Source organism: Lissotriton helveticus, chromosome 2_1 (genome assembly GCF_964261635.1).
Source record: "Lissotriton helveticus chromosome 2_1, aLisHel1.1, whole genome shotgun sequence".
In the NCBI taxonomy this organism is placed as follows: domain Eukaryota; kingdom Metazoa; phylum Chordata; class Amphibia; order Caudata; family Salamandridae; genus Lissotriton; species Lissotriton helveticus.
The window spans coordinates 1,905,400,805-1,905,418,573 of NC_136059.1; the positions used below are offsets into that span (position 1 = coordinate 1,905,400,805).

The following is a 17,769-nucleotide window of genomic DNA, read 5'->3' on the forward strand; positions in this document are numbered from 1 at the left end:
ATTATCAAATAAGCACCAGGACAATATTGGCTGGAGATTTTAATGCCAAGTTTATAACACCAAAAACGAAGAATGCACAAATAGATAGGGCATACAAACGGGGCAAAGAACTAGAACGCTTCCTTAATGAACACATCCTAATCGATATAATGGATGTTGACAAAAAGGAGCCACTTATCTATATCCCAACCTTTAGAGGAAGAGATTTTTCTAGTACAGTGGATTATATCTTCATGTCCTCTGACTTAATAAATAGAGTTAATAAGGTCGGTGTCCTTGAAACTGCCTTTGGGGACCATAACGCTTTGGTGGTCAACATTGGCTTAGGCCCCCCGAATGCCCTTGTTCGTTCCCTGGGGGCAAGGGATATTACGGTTTCAGCTAACAAATTGAGGTTAAAATGGCGAGCGATAAATAGTGGACAAGTAACGGACACTATTATAAGTAACCATGGTCCGCTGCTTGAATCATGTTCTCTGGATGATGGGAACCATTGCAGAATAGTAACAGATTTTTCTAAACTCTGCAACACCATTAAATCCCTCTTAAGCGTCCCTATCAAACCAACTGTCCCTGAGCCAAGGTGGTTCGACCGCCATTGCTCGGCAGCAAATAAAGCTCTTCGCAGAGCTTTAAACTGTAAACCGAGAAGTAAAATAGACGTGAGAACCGCTAGATCATATTACAAAATAGCTATAGGCTCAAGGAAGGCTGCTCTACTAACTGAGCAATGGGAGGCATTAACAACTGCTGCTACCCTGGGGAGCAGCACCACTTTTTGGCCTGCCGTTAAAAAGATGCGGGATATGGGTAAGCAATTAACCCCGACTAGTTGTACCATAGCAAGTGAGCAATGGGAATTGCACTTTTCCAAAATATATGCCACTCCTGGCGCGGTTTTAGAGGATTATACACCAGGAACATTAGAATCCCTAGAAATCACTGTGGGGGAAGTCACCGTGGCTATTAATCAGAGCCTTGGTAACAAGGCTCCTGGGCCCGACGGCTTCCCAATAGACCTAATCAAGCACAACCCAGAACTCTGGGGAAATATTTTTGTCAACCTTTTTAACAGTATACCGTTTGCCCCAATACCCGCAACTTGGTCCACGAGCATAATAGTGCCTATTTATAAAAAGGGCGAAAGATCTGATCCCGCAAATTATAGGCCTATTTCGCTCCTGGACAACACTTTAAAGATCTTGGGTAGGGTACTCTATAATAGAGTTAATGACTGGGCTGAGGAAATGGGGGTACTCGACCGTTGCCAAATGGGTTTTAGACGCAAGGTGGGAACCATCGAACAATGCCTAAATTTAAATCTCTTAATTAGCAAATATAATATTGCTAAGGCATCACCCATTTATCTGGCGTTTATGGACTTATCGTCCGCATTTGACCTGGTGAACAGGTCAAAATTGTGGTCGATTTTATTGTCTTATGGCCTGGATCCCCCTCTGGTACATTTCCTTGCCTATGTCCATAAAGACACAAAGGCACAAGTACGGATTGACATGGAGGGTACACTCTCTGGCCCAATTAATGTAGAAAGGGGGGTGAGACAGGGGTGCGTTTTAGCACCCCTGTTATTCATCATCTACATAAATGGCTTAAGAGACTCCCTAAAAAAGGTTACCCAAGATGTCCCTAAAATTAAAGGTTGCCAACTACCGTGTCTCCTATACGCGGATGACGCTGTGCTCATGGGATTAACACCTAATGCCCTACGGGCACTAGTCAGGGATTTTGCATCATATATGGGGAATTTGGATTTAAAAGTAAATTTTAAAAAATCATTTATCATGTCTTGCGGGCCGGGTGCTAAGCAATTAAACTCTATTACGATAGGAGCTGATAAGTTACTCCTAACTAAAACTTTCCCATATTTAGGTATGGTCTTTGCTGCGAACGGCCTGTGGAGTGGGCACATTGCCCACGCCACAGGCAAGTTCTCAAAGGCCATAAACTCAATTTTATCTCTTCCCAAACCGAGGAAAGTGGGAGCAACTAAAGCAATTTTAAAGATTTATAGGCTCCAATGCATCCCAGTGGCAACCTACGGTGCCGAAATTTGGGGGTCGGTAAAAACCCCCTCAATACAAAGAGAAGAAAATCGGCTCTGTAGGAAGCTACTGGGTGCTCCCATCTCATCATCAGGGTTTATCTGTCACTCAGAGCTGAATGCACCATATATTAGTGACTTTATTGCAGCCAGGCCTGCACTATTTTGGTTAGCCATCTGGGTAAATGAATATGCTAGCCTAACACATGATATTTTGAGAGAATGTTTAGCTTGTGATAAATGGAATAAGATCCCATGGTTCCGTGGCGTACAAGAGAGTCTGTCTAGCATAGACAGGGGCAACCTCTTTGAGAATCCATCTCAAATACAGAGGACTGACAAAAAAGTAGTCCAACTTGAACTGTATGCCAATTACAGGGAAAAAAGATTGTCAGAAGAGATGAAGAAACAAACTGTTGTGTCCTATATTAACAATGGCTTATTAACCCAGCAATTTCCGTTGTATTTGACACTACCAATGTGTTACTGGGAAAGATCTCTATTGTTTAGAATGAAAGCAGGAACGGTAAAATTTTTACTTTGTTTTCCTCTGGGACACACCGTAGATGACAAGATTCTGTGTCCTTGTGACGGAACAAGCAAACAAAATGATCTACATTTCTTTTTCATGTGCAAGTTTTATAAGAAATATATTAAATGGTTCCTAGCACCATATTTTAAAAAACGTAGACCCATTTCCCTGAATCAGTCTTATTTGATGCTTTTAAAATTGGAGGACGATGAACTTATATTTAGGACAAGTTGTTTTTTAAAAGTCATTTTTAATGTACGTAGAAGTATGGAAAACCCTTGAATTATTAATGATTATTGTTCCTCTCTTGCACTTTTGAAATGCGTGACTTAGTGAATGCCCTAAATAATGTTTTATAGTGTCTATTGTACCTTTGTAGTTGTAATTGTAAATGTCAAATTGTTTTTTAAAGTGTGCTTTTATGGATTTTTGAAATCCGAATAAAGATGTTTGAAATTGAATTGAATTGTGTCCCAGGTGTGCTTAACACCTGCTTAAAGCAGAGCTGGTTTCGTGGTGAATGAGTGTGCAGTGATAGCGTGTGAGTGTGAACTAAAAACTGTCCTAGGATCCCAATTCCTACACTAGGTAATTTTATTAACTGGCCCTTGGCAGGGTTAAAAACAAGGCAATGGATGTGTTATGGAGTTATCTATGGTCTCCCAAATCCTGTGTGGTCAACATGTTTCAGTCAGGCCTTGGTAATGACCTGGCTTTCTACAGGACCTATGAATGTGTGAACTGCTCGTGAAGTGATTCAAAAAAAATTCAGGGTCAGGAATTGAGTACAAGTGACCTGCTATCTGTTGCTCTCGCTAAGGTGCAATACAGGTAAGAGAGTGCTTCCCTCTGTGCTTTGTACCTGTAAAAAGAAAGGACATAAAATAATACAAACACATAATGAATGGAAATTAGCATCCCAGAATGCACATGTATCTTATGTGCTTAAATGCTGTTGTGTCCGTGTAGTAACCATAATGCTAAAATAGTGGCGTGGTACACACTGTGACGTGGTAGTTGGCGGGCGGTAAAAGCTATATGTGCATATAATCAATAGCGGAATCACGCCATGCTGCCGAATTGGTGGCGGACAGTTAAAAGATTATAAATGCTTACTCTTGAGATTATCAGGGCAAAGCTTCAGGAGTATCCGGCGTTGGGGTCGGCTTAGAAACGCCTTCTATTAAATTAAAGAGGAGACATACAAAAAGGTAAGTGGAGTCACTTAGAGGTCAAATCGAGGATCTCCCGTGGCCTCGAGAGTCACTTTTCCATCTATGCACCCGAGATCTGGAACAACAGCCCATATTTAGCAGAACCGTCCCAGAGCTGCTCCAATTTAGGAAAAGGTTGAAGTGCACCTCTTTATAGAGTACTACATTACGATGCATTAACTGTTCACTCTCCACTCATTGGCTTATGTTGATATTTGACGCTGTAAAGCACTGTGCTGATGTTTGGCTTGGTGTGAGCTATAAATGCAGATACGTGTAGCTATAGATACATACATGTGATAACTTCATGCATTTGATATGCAACCAAGATATTAAACACAATGTCTGCTCCCGTTGTGGGCATCATCTTGTTAATTACCATACAAGGGAAGGGCACCAAATTTTTATATGTGGTAAAGCAAATCGCTACCACATCACTACATCAATCAAAAAGCAAAACAAATCAGGAAAATAAAACACAACACTGACAACCCAGCATGAGTTTAATAAAAAGATACAACAAAGCAAAGCAACAAAGTAAAGTTTTTTTGCAACTACCATTGCAAACATGGTTGTGAAAGAAGACTACTAAAGTACGGCAAATATTTTTGAATATCTAGAGAAATGACGAGGGTAGGAGGAAGAGGGTTTTGGAGGAGAGGGAAAAGTGTTTTATGTAGCCTACCTAGTAATAGATGACGGTCTTGCAATAGTAAGCACTAGAACAGGAAGTGACAAAAAGGAACACAGTAGACTGATGCATATAAGAAACACAAACATTTTTGACAGGAACATGGATCTCTCTCAGAAGTCCACAGAGCAGGGCCAGCTACCCAGTGATGACATAATCAGTACAAGACAGGTGTAAGACTGTGGCAGAAAAGTAGTTTTACACCTAAATCCCTTAGATATCATCAAATGCCTGGACAGTTTAGAACTGCCTTCTTCATTTACTCAGCAAGGCAGGTCATACAGTAGAAACAAAGTTTATGCACTGCATCTATGTTGCCAACTCTCAAGTGATTTGCCTTGGGCACAAAAAAGAGGTAGTCTGAATGAGACAAGCACAAAGCTGGCCTAAAAGTGTTTGACATGCACATTGTTTTCCTGTACAGGAGCTAGCCGTAGCACTAGAGTGATACAATGGTGCACACATGTACCAACAGGATAAAGCAGTTCATGCATTGCAAGACTTCACATTATGACCCATAAGTCAATACTATTGCGTTTGCACTTATTCAATAATGGAAGAGGCAGTGCAGAGTACTCAATCTAATATATACATACATTACTATGGAATTAGATATTTATGAAGAGTAGAGCCGCCATGTAGTGGCCTCATGGCACAGATCATCTGCAGAATTCAGAATGATGAAATCTGGGATGAGAAACCAAAGCAAGAGCAATGAACCAGGTCTTACTTGCCTTCCAAAGACTTAATAACAAGCAATCCAATACAGGTTAATCGGCATGTTTCACTTTAAGGCCAAAGCTCTCAATTCTGTGGATCAAAGGCAACCAAGACGAGCATATCCCAAACATTGGGCACCCCATGGTGTGGACATTTCTTAACTGGATAGACATGGCTTTGGACATCAAAAGACCTGATCAGCCGGGATACTAAATGCAAATTCTATTCTACTATCAGCCAACGAAGGCACTGAAAGAAAGTCTCCAGCAGAGCCAGGCACCTTAGTTAAGCAAACAAACTTCAGTCACAATGCAATTATGTGACAATGGCCAGCAACTTTCTGAGGGCAAGATATGAGAAGTAAAGAAAAGGCCAGCTTTAACTTTGCCAGAAAAACACTGGTTTAGACACCTTTCCCGTTCGGTCTGCAAGTTGGAAGGATTATAGAGAAATTTGCTAAAAAAAACCACTAGTATGTCTTTTTTTGCAGCATTGAGTTTTAACATATTTCTATTTATTGAGGAGCCTGTACTAACGACACAATATGACATTTGCAAAGGACAGCTCAATGAGATTGTAAAGTTTGAATATGAGCAACAAGTGATCATCATAGATGTTGCGTGCAACTAGAAACAATGTTTTAGCTGGTTTATATTGTAAAGGACAAGTAAACTAGCAATACATGAGTAATGGCACACTGAAATGTCTGGAATGAGGATTAAAATGTAGGAATTACCACGAGGGAAAGATGTTTAAAATACAAATGATTAATTAGATCCACTGTAGTTCAAGCTGTGAGAAAATTTCAGTCGAATGATTGAAACAAGTAACAGTGTCAAAAGGTGCAGAGAGGTTAAAGAAAGTAAGAGCAGTATAATTTCAAGGCCAGTCTCCCTGAGCAGAGTCTGCTGTGACTGACTTGCTCTCTATAGACAGACTAAATTCAAGGTGGGCAGGGTCAAAATGATTGTTTCCACAAAGTCCCAGAATTGTGCCAGGGCTGCACTCTCAAAGTCAATTAATAGAAATGGAATATTTGAAATTGGTCAATAGCTCAAAGCATCAACTTGGACCAAGATTATTCTTTTTAACGTACTGGAGCAACTGGTGCTCTCTTGAGAGGTACAAATTAAAACTAGCCTGGTAAGGTCAGGACAGGTTCTCTGGGTAAAAACGCAGGAATGCTTTTATTGAATGCAATGTCAGGCTCCTGGAGAAAAATAGAAAACTTATAGCACTTATGCCATGTAAAGTGAATTACAGACATCCTGTTGTAAAATATTACAAAGTGTGACTTTAACTTGAGTGGATTACATTAATTATTTATAACCAAAGGCTGCATTAAAGAGAGGTAATTGGCGTAGAATGTTATGCAACGTGATTTAGTATGGTGTCACACCATTGTACAATGTTGAAATGGCCACATGAAAGAATCTCTTGTAAAATTCAACGCATTGTGAACGCACCTATTTGAAATTTTGATTCACAATTTTCATCTTCCGTATTCTTGACTAGCTGTCTTACCAGAGGTTATGCTTCAGTGTGAGCATGCATATTAACACAATCACTCAAAACAAGGGCGTGGAAATTTATAAACCGAAGAACTACCCATGTCTATTTACTGTCTTGTGTCCTAAATGCCTAACACGGTACCCAAGTAGATTCCTCAAACATGCAATGGACTGTGCATTGAACTTTGCATTCTAAAAATTAGCCTTAGTACTTTAATTGAATCTGTATTAGTTGCAGATACTGTACTTAGGCAGCCAAAAATAGTCAATTATGTAGCCAGGACATTTAGATAGGAACAAATGCTCATAAAATAACATAACTTAACAGAAAAAGCAAATTAAAATTTGAAGGCAAATTATCTCAGACATTTGTTATATAGCAGTGTTTGATGAAGAAAACCAGTCCTATATCACTTTAATCTCAGTTCTTGCATCATTGTCTTTTAACAATTTGTGAAATCTTATTAGATATTACGGTAAAAAAAACTTTATTATTCAAACGTATCAAAATCAAAATATAATTCAAATTTATATTTTTGGGAGGAAGCACACAATCAGTTTCTATAGTTAAACCTTGAACTGTTCCACACTTTCACTTTTGACAATCCAGGATCCAAAACCTTGCTGCTCCAAGTAAGACTTCATCAAACCTTTAGCTTCTTGATAGCAGGCTGACATGGCCTACACAAGAAGAAACACCAGTTAACAAAATGTATGGCAAACTCCTCGATATAAATGCGACAATAAAACACAGATGGTAGCAAACCTATTATTTTCTGATCTTTGCAGGAGTGACATAAAAGAAAAGATCCTCATTTGGAAAATAATTTTCGTTTTTTTATTTAGTTGATACAGATATGGAACATGTTTTGCAGCTGCGCTGCTAGAGTTTAGAGGGAACATTTCAAATATACTCATCGTATGTATTGGAGACTTTCCTCTGCATGTTTTTTGTTCTGTCCCCTAATATGTGAAAAAAATGTGAAATTAGGATACTCTCTACTCCAATTACCGATAATTCTAACCCAAGAGATTGGTCACCTGCCCTAGATTCAGGTACTTGCAACTCTGTGAGACAGGTTCATAGATGTCAAAGGCACTTTGTATCGCACATAAGGCACTTTATGAGGATGGCCCACAAATTCTATGTCACGTGTTTAGCTGGTACTCCCTTAACAGATCATTACTTTCGGCCAATGCCTTTCTAATGCTCACCCCCAGAGTTAAAACAATGAACTGGGGGGAGGGGGGAGAAGGGGGTTGGGATGAGTTCCAAACATAGTGCCATTAAGATATGGAAAGCTCTTCCGCTTTCTCTTAGGAAGATTACATCCCTGCTTAAATTCAGGAAACATCTTAAGACGTGGCTTTTTAAAAACTAGTGTCCCTCTCACAGTATGCGAACTGCTAGCGCCTAGACACCTATGGGTAGTAGTGCGCTGTACAAATTGTTATAACATAACACAAACACAGAAAAGAAACCATGGGTTGAGTGTTGCTTACAAGGTTCCACATGATAGCCCTCTAGAGAACATTCTTAAATGCTCTATTGATGACAGTAACCACTGCTCATGTTCATATCACCCCTATTAGCCCAAATTATTTTCTTATACTACCACCACCTGATACATTTATTCACATCAAGCGCGTTCCAAAGTCGTAGGGTTTCAAAAATACCACTTAGAATTTTCACTGTGCATTGATCTAGATTCTAGATGTTGTTTCATTCGTCCTTCCATTTTATTTTTTCAATCCTAGTGGTGGAAATAGCAGTTGGTCAGCTTTGTGTCCATATTAAAAAATGAGACTCGCCATTTAGCCAATCAGTAATAGACCAGCATGGGCAGGGAGTCAACACAGGGACTGATTTTAAACTAAATGGCATCAGCAGTGGCAGGCTAATATGGTGTTTTTCTCTGGCAGTACTGTTATGAATGTGACAAAATGGTTTATTCGCCTGTGTGACACAACAACCTTCACTTGCATGTGAATAAAAATTATTGGCCCGATTCAAAAAGCTTTTTTCCAAGTTCGTGCGATGTACTCCTTCAAACTCAGGGATAAGTCTAGATTAAATCATACCTACTCCCAGAAAATTATTTGCCATAGAAATCTAGCACCTCCTCAACACCCACACGCCGCCTTCCTCACAGAAACCCTGGACCAACGCCAACTTTGTGTCAGACATCTCCACTGCCATACCCGACGGATACAAGATCATGCAGAGAGACCGCCCAGGAGGAGGCATCACCATCTTCCACAAGAGCACCCATTGCATGACAAAAACGACTCGGACGACACTATGACCCCCAGGGAGCATCACCACTTCCAGATCCAGACCAACCCTAAAAAGAATCTCCACAGAGCCCTCATCTACAGACCTCCCTACACCTGTGCCCCTTTCATCGCCACCATCACCGACCTCATTGCACCCCACGCTCTCGCCTCCACAGACTACATTCTACTCTGAGACCTAAACTTCCACCTGGACAACCTCGACGGCCGTAACACTACCGCCCTCCCAGAGAACCTCGCCAACATAAGCCTGAAGCAACTTGTCACCGCTCCCATGCACACAGTGGGACACATTCGACTACATCTTCGCAGAAGAAAACAGTGTCTCCTACAGCCCCGCAATGGAACTCCTCTGGACAGACCCCCAATTCATCCATTTCTCCTTCAGAAAATGGACCATACACAAGAACGCCCACCGCCTCCCCCGTAGAAACTGGAACAGTCACCGAAGACCAGCTCACCTCTGCCCTCATCATCCCCTCACTATAGATGACAGAAGACGCCAAAACCATGGCACGGAACCTCTGCCGCTAGATCAGCAACTTCGCCGACACACTTGTCCCCCTCAAGAGAGCCATAGGATGACATCAAGAAAGCAAGCTGGTTCACCCAGGCAGTCCAAGACGCCAAGCCCTCCTGCCGACGACTCGAAAAGACATGGAGGAACAACTAAACCCCAGAAACATGCACCGTCTAAAGAGCAGCCACTCCAACACACCACCAACTCATCAAGTCCACAAAGAAGAATTTCCTCCAAGACAGAATCCACACCAACGCCGGCCGTGAAACAACAGATGTCCCACCCTTCCAAAACCTCTGCAACAGACTCAGCACCTTCTTTCACTTCAAGATTAAGATGATCTATGACAACTTCAACAACCAAGACCTTCACACCACCCTAGCGGTGCCACCCAACAGACCCTATTCACTTGGACTCCACTCAAGACCGAAGACACCATAAAGACCATGAAGTGCATCCACACTGGAGCACCCTCTGAGCCCTGCCCACCCCACATCTTCCACAGAGTCGCCAAGCCCATTGCACCCGAACTATGCTGGATGATCAACTGCTCCCTCAAAACCGACACATTCCCCAACTGGAAACACGCCAAAGTCAACCCCCTCCTGAAGAAACTCACCATAGACCAGGCGAACCTCAATAACTTCAGGCCTTTCTCCCTGCTTCCTTTTGCCACCAAGGTCATCGAAAAGGCAGTCAACACCCAGCTAGCAAATTTCATTGAAGCCAACAATGTCCTGGACATCTCCCAATCCAGATTCCCCAGCAACCACAGCATAGAGACTGCTGTACTGACTGCCACCGACGACATCCGCTCCCTCCTAAACCAGGGCCAAATGGCAGCCCTCATTCGCCTGGACCTCTAAGCCGCGTTCGACACAGTCTCCTACCGCATACTAGCCACCAGACTCCACTACACCTGCAGGAAGTCACGTGGCTGGATATGCTCATTCCTCACAGGCAGAACTTAGCGAGTCGGACTCCCGCCCTACCTCTTGGAACCAACAGAGACCAGATGCGGAGTGCCCCAGGAATCCTCTCTCAGCCCCACCCTCTTCAACATCTACATGGCACCCCCTCGCAACCATCGTCCGAAACCATGGGCTAAACATAGTCTCCTATGCCGACAACACTCCGCTCATCCTCTCCCTCACCAAAGAACCCAACATAACCACACACAACTTCCAAGAAGGGATGAAAGCTGTCGCCACCGGGATGAAGAGGGGCTGCCTGAAACTCAACTCAGAGAGAACAGAAGTCCTCCTCCTTGGCTCCACCCCCTCCGCATGGGATGACCCCTGGTGGCCCCCGCGCTCAAATCCCCACATCTCCAGGGATCACGCACAAAACCTCAGCGTCATACTAGACTCATCGCTCATGATGAACCACTAGATCAATGCAGTGTCGGCCTGCTTCAACTCTATGTCGAACTCAACAAGAAACTACTTCGCAAACTCGAGACCGTCCAAAATGCCGCAGGCAAACTGATCCTGGACATCCAGTCACAACCACATCATCCAACTCCTACGCAATCTCCATATCAAAAGAATAACCTTCAAGTTCCTCACTCATGCATACAAGGCCCTCCACAGCATCGGAGCAGCATACCTAAACAACCAACTCTCCTTCCACGCACCCAATAGACACCTTTCAATCAGCTGACCTTTCTCTGGCCACAGTTCCAAGCATCTACAAAACCAGTCCTTCTCCTACCCCACAGCCAAAGCCTGGAACGACCCCCCCTCCACCAAGTTGTGGAAAAGTAAATTTTGCCATGTTCTGTGTCCCTACGTGTCCTCCATCTTATGTTATGTGTGCATGATTAAATATGCATATGTATCCCCCATGTTTGATTAAAGACGCAATTACAGTTGTGTCCATCACTAGTATGCCAGTTTCCAGTCCTCGTGAAAGCTACGAGTATCAGGCCTATGTAAAGTTACGTTGCCACGTTTCTCAGTGTGCACGTTATTTCATTGAAAAGTCCCCGTTTCTAGGCCTCAAAAGGGCCCGGACACCAGATTCAGCTCCTGTCTCCTGAGCCTCGCTGAGGAGCGATACAGCCCCCACCTGTATCCTCGACCCTTCACTTACTTCCTGCCTCACAGTGCCCGGCTCAGCCTGGCTCTGCCTACGAGTCTGCCAAGAGTATGTTATGATTCTAGTTATCAGTCCAGCCCTCCTTCTCTGCATTCCTAAGCTACTGAATCGCATCAATAGTTTCCGTCATTGTCTAGCCTTTACGTCTCCATGTAAGAGAAATACTGCATTTAATGGTCATTTAATATTCCTCATCTCGCACTACATGTAGAATAATGCATGCACCATTCTTAGAGTCTGTTAGCCTTTACCCCGATAACTTTTAGTTTATATCAACATGTTCTCTAAACATCAGATACTAGATACTGTTTAGGTACATGTCGCCCTGACTCTCCAGACTTCAGTCTCTGCTCCTAGCACAGAGTTCATAGCCCCCAGCTTCTCCTAGTAACACGTCATTGTCAATTTGCGCGCACCATTAGGTTAGAGGTCCCGGCTCCTTAGGTAGCCCCCTCCATGTTTCCGCCCCGTTTATGACATATTCTGTTACGTTTACATCACATGTCTATGTATACGCCCCTGTTACACCCATTTTCACCCTTATCTTTCGCGACTGCTATTGACCACACCCACTGCTCCGCCTACTGTAATTCATTGTAATGCAACTGTTTTAATATATATGCTTGTGTACTGTTATTAAATGTTACGCCGATTCTGATCCTGCCCCCGGCAGCGCTGCCATCCCATTCCTGTGCAGGTTGTCCTGTTCCTGTCCTTTATGCTGTATTAAACCTGCAAACTCCTACTACCTCGAATCTTGACTCTTATTTATTGAGCTATCTGTTATTACTATGTCCAGTAAAACCTAGATCCGGTATTATTTATTTATATACCACATAATGGCGCCCGAACAGGGACTTGCCCTTTCCCCACGCGCCGGTGAAGCCACGCCGGCCCCCTGACCCTCTGCAGCCGTGACGGAACCATACCGTGCACGTGCAGATATTTCTGCTTCAAGTATCCCTCAGGCCCACGGAGGAGACGGAGGTGGCGGTCCAGCATCCAGACGAGGCGGTGGAGGAACGCGGCGAGTCCCGACCAGAGCCCAAGCCGAGAGTTCAAGGTCCGAGGTATCCGGAGGCCCACCCGTAACAGAAGTCCGAAGTTCGTCCGTCCGGCGTCGAAGCAGTCCAGTCCAGTCCGAGGCCTTCCGTTCTTGCTGCCCGGTGAGTACCATTGCTGGGGTAGTATCTAGACAGGGTCAATCTAATTGACTCTGGTCCGTGGGTTGGTGGTACACAGACCCAAAACGAAGTGTCCACTTCGGTGGATGCGGGTCCTGACGTGTCTCTTTATGAAACTGGTAAGTTTCGTACTGTTTCAGCAGTGCATCTAGTTCCTGTTCTAGCCAGTTCTGTTCTCGAGAAGATTCATGTATTCTGTTTTCAGTATTCCAGGTAGTATTCTGTCCGAACTGTTATTTTAAATGTTCTTCATGTATTTTAATGTCGTGGTATGAGAGTGGTGTAATTATCGTGTTCATTGTGTATTGTATTGTGTCCAGATTACAGTTCAGTCATGCCGTTATTTTCCAGACTACGTCAGTTAAGAACTAGAAAAGGTCTGTTAGAAGAAGCAGTTCCTGTCCCGCCTAGGGACAGTCCAGGTCATTTTATGTATCAGAAGCATGGCATAAGTGCCATATTATATCTAGATTTATGGGTAGAGTATACCAAAGAGTTAGAAGAAAAGTATAGATGGCCCGTATCAGGTACGTGGGATGCCGAGTGCATCATGAGAGTAGAAGAAGCATTATGGAAAAAGAAAGCCAGACAGTCACAGAAAGATGCCATCGAGTTATGGCGCAAAGAATCTCATAGAAGAACCGAAAAAGAAATCAGAAAGTCAGAATTAAGTAGAGAATCTTTAGAACGAGCCCAAGAAAGGGAACTAATCGAGATAGGTGAACGAGTCAAAACTGAACAGTCAGATAGACAGAGACATGCCCTCATTAAGGGTATGTATCCTCTTCTTGCCGAGGGCTTGCCAAAAGCGACCCCGGAGGCATCCAGTAATTTTCCGCCACCATTAGTTCCGACTAAGTTACGTCACAAACCGACCGCAGCTGATATTTTCATCTCGTCCTATTTGGACGACACAGTCCCAGAATATGCGAATCCTGTTCCGCCAGTCCCTGTAAATAATGTAAATCTAGCTCCTCCAGACACCGGGGCACCTCTTGCAGTACCTGCTACGGTACCCCCGGTCCAGCCTACATTACAATTTCCCGCCGCGCTAGTACGAAGAGTATCAGTCGACGATTCCAGTTTAGGGGCCGCAGGAGGAGGTCCTCCTGGTACCCCGCCACCACACCAACGTAGAACGTTGGCCGAGTTACATGAATGTGCGTTACAGCGTACGCCCAAATATAAGTCCGTTGCAGACATCCGACGAGCTCTCACTGAATGCCGCTATGATCCAGTTGCAGGTGATGATAGTACAGTAATATATTCCATCCGTGTAAGACGGGTGACCGGGTATTTGGACACCCTACCAGACATGAAAGGAGATCTAGACAGAATATATCGTTTCATCCGTACAGGGGATGATCCAGAAAGTATTGGTGAAGCCATGTCTCAAAGGAAAGCTGAGATCCAGCTCATGATATTAAAGTTTCTGATTAATTGTCTAATAAGAGAACAAGATTACCCGACTAAAGATCCGGCCGAAATGAAAATCCTGACAAGGTGGAGTGATAATATAGCCGAGGGTAAACACAGAACTATCAGTAGTATAGAGAGTATGTACAAGAAAATCCGTAAAGAAATAATAAAGTTACATGAACAACGTAAAGCAGCACAAGTAAGCGAGAAAGAAAATGACTCTTCTACTGAAGAGGTAGAGGACGAGAATCCCGCCAGAATAGCGTATGTAGGAAAATCTAGATTTCCAGACCGACATTCACGTCTAGACTACAAGAAAACTGTTCCTCATCCAGCACCAGAACAAGGTTCTCTAGAACAAGTATTTCAAGCTACCGATCACATTCTGAAATCACGAATCGGTTATAGTGAGTTAAGTACTATGCATGAACAAGAACTAGTCCGATCAGCAGTCCGATGGATTACTGATTCTACCACTTTTCCAGACGAAATAGTGGCACAAATGTTTCTGAAATTGCCCCCAGCCGAGCAACGACTGGTGGGTATGTATATGATCCAGCACCTCATTACATTGTATGAGGGTCAACATTCTGATCCAGGTCCGTTACACGATGTCCTGAACGAGTTACTCCAGTATAGATGGAAAGGTTTAGGTACCGATTTAATTAGTGTCATTCTAGAACAGCGCCACAAATATAGAACGTTTTTGAACCCGCATTTTGTTCATGTCTCACCTCCAGAAAGTAAACCGTTTTACATAGACAGACAGAATCCGTTACGAGAAGTACACCCAGTCAGGACAACAGATGGTGAAATGCAACGAGTGTTTGTTTACACCCCGATTACAAAGATGGAACTCTTAGAGATGAAGAAATTAATTCCTTGTCACGACAAAGATCCAGCAGGGTTCCACCGAGAATTAAAAGACATGCTCCGTATGGGAGAATACACGTATCCAGATATAATTAAAATGCTAAAAGTCTTATTGCCCGCAGGGGTATACGAGAAACTCAAGGAAAAAGATTGGGAGGTCGGAGAGAAAAAGATCGATTGGGCAGTTCTAGAAGCTGAAGATAAGATACGAGTACCAGGTACCGGTCTAGGAGAAAAATGTAAAGAATTACCAGAATTGTTAATACAAGTTTTGCCAAGATTATTAGCCACTAAAAAGGAAGACTGGGATGCAATCTCAGCCTGTAAACAGAAACAAGACGAAGACACTAGTGATTTTTATTCTAGATTCGAAAAATGTTTTATTATAAACAGTGGCCTCAAGACAAGTAGTGAGTCATACCCTCATCTTTTTGTTACTAAATTAGTCGAGAATTCAAGTCCACAAGTTAAGAATCGAGTTTTGAAAGTCGAAAGTACATGGCAAGCTAATACCCCGTCCCAGATGTTACAGATGCTTCAGTACCACCAGAATAGAATCAGAGAAGAGCAAGATCACGAAAGAAAACGTATGAAAGACACGAAAATGAAAGTACTAGTTGCACAATCTGTTCCTCAAGACAGTCAGAAGAGGGGTACGAATCAAGCCGGTCATCCTGCAGTTCCCGTTAAAGGGACATGCAATTATTGTAAACAGCCAGGTCATTATATAAACGAGTGTGCAGTTCTGAAACACAACATAGCTACTGGTAAGACTAAAGAAAGACCACGTCCGCCTAGACAAGAACAAGTTTCACAGACTTCTCAGTCACAGAATGCACAACAGACAGTTCCAGCACCGCAGCCTATTGCTGCAACACAGCATGTTACACAGCAGATGTACCAGTATGCACAGTCCGAGTATCCAGAGTATCAGCCATATTCATGAAACAGCCTAGAGAGGGAGGTAGGCTTGCCTCTCATCGAGATACCTGTAGATCAAGAGGGTCCCTATGTTCATAGTCAAGTATTAGGGAAAGACAGAAAGTTTTTGATTGATACAGGGGCAAGTAGGACCACCATTAGTCACGCCGAAGTTCCAGGGGCTCCGCTCTCAGGCTCTAGAAATGTTTCCCTTGGATTTTCAGGAAAGCCTATTGTAAACGAGATATCTAAGCCAGTTACTCTAGAAGTAGGTCCATTGTCCCGCACTACTGATCTGTTACTTACAAAGTCGTGTCCAGAAAATCTGTTAGGCATTAAAACACTGAAAGAATTAGGTGCAGTTATTTGCTGTTCCCCAGAGGGAATACGACTGTTCCTACGTGACTTCAAGGGTCACTATGTATTACGAGATTTTGATCCAAGATTGTCCAATGTTCCGCAGCATTTATGGGCACAAGGTCCTACTGATGTTGGTTATATGCAAATCACACCCCATCGTGTGACTCTCAAGCCAGGTGTAGTGTTACCACGAATCAGACAGTACAGATTGCCACCTGAGGCTGTAGCAGCCTTATCCAAAATTATTGACGAGCTCATCGCTCAAGGAGTAGTTGTAGAAACTGACTCCAATGTATGTAATTCTCCGATCATTCCAGTCATGAAACGTACTGATCCAAATGCACCCCCAGTATATCGATTAGTGATTGACCTTCGGGAACTCAACAAATGTATTATTCCCCAGTACCCAGTTGTCCCAGATATCTCTTCCCTATTGACAGCCATTGATTCTGAAGCCTCATTTTTTTCAGTCATAGACCTCAAGAACGCGTTTTTCAGTGTCCCCATTCATCCAGACAGCCAGTTTCTTTTCGGATTTTGTTTAAATGGAAGGAGCTATATGTTCACACGAGCTCCTCAAGGTTTCACAGAAAGTCCTAGTATTTACAGTCAAGCGCTTAAGAGACAACTAGACAATATTCACATGCCAACTGACACTGCCCTGCTCCAGTATGTCGATGATCTACTGATCACAGCCCGTTCTGAACGTGCTTGCGAGCGAGCATCCCTTACAGTCTTGTATTTCCTTGCCGAGATGGGGCACAAGGTGTTCCCTTCTAAGCTTCAATTCTGTGTCCAGCAAGTGATCTATTTAGGCCACTTACTGTCCAAGAGGGGTAGGCAGTTGACACCTGACCGTATCCAGTTAATAGCGAGTCTTCCTCAGCCCAAGACCCAGAAGGAGGTACGTGCTTTTATCGGCCTCACTTCTTACTGCAGACAATGGATTCCTCAGTATGCATTTCTAGCTAAGCCACTGATACAGTTAACGACACAGGAGGCAGCCGTATCGACTGTCCTCCCTTGGACATCTGAACATACACTTAGTTTCAATGAGTTAAAGAAAGCTTTATGCCAAGCTCCAGTTCTAGCTACACCGAACTACAGTAAGCCTTTTACACTTTTTGTCACTGAACGTGAAGGTACAGCATTATCTGTTCTCACACAAGATCAAGCAGGACAATACAAGCCCTGTGCTTATTTTTCGAGCACATTAGATCCTGTAGCCCAGGCTCTGCCTGCGTGCCTCAAGTCAGTTGCAGCCACAGCACTAGCTATCAGACAAAGTGATTCCATAGTATTAGGACATTCCTTGACAGTACAAGTTCCACACTCCGTGGAAGTTCTTTTAAACCGAACACAGACTC

The 17,769-nt window shown here is 43.3% G+C and overlaps 1 protein-coding gene across 5 annotated transcripts in view; it reads right to left on the bottom strand.

Moving 5' to 3' along the window:
- Positions 1-4,293: 4,293 nt before the first annotated feature.
- Positions 4,294-17,769, bottom strand: part of ADAD1 (adenosine deaminase domain containing 1) — a 1,111,472-nt gene continuing 1,097,996 nt past the window's right edge. For all 5 annotated transcript variants that reach the window (XM_078676822.1, XM_078676823.1, XM_078676824.1 and 2 more), the window contains one exon: positions 4,294-7,411. In XM_078676822.1, the coding sequence (XP_078532948.1) occupies positions 7,298-7,411 (114 nt within the window). In that variant the 3' untranslated portion in view covers positions 4,294-7,297. The remainder of the gene's footprint in view (positions 7,412-17,769) is intronic.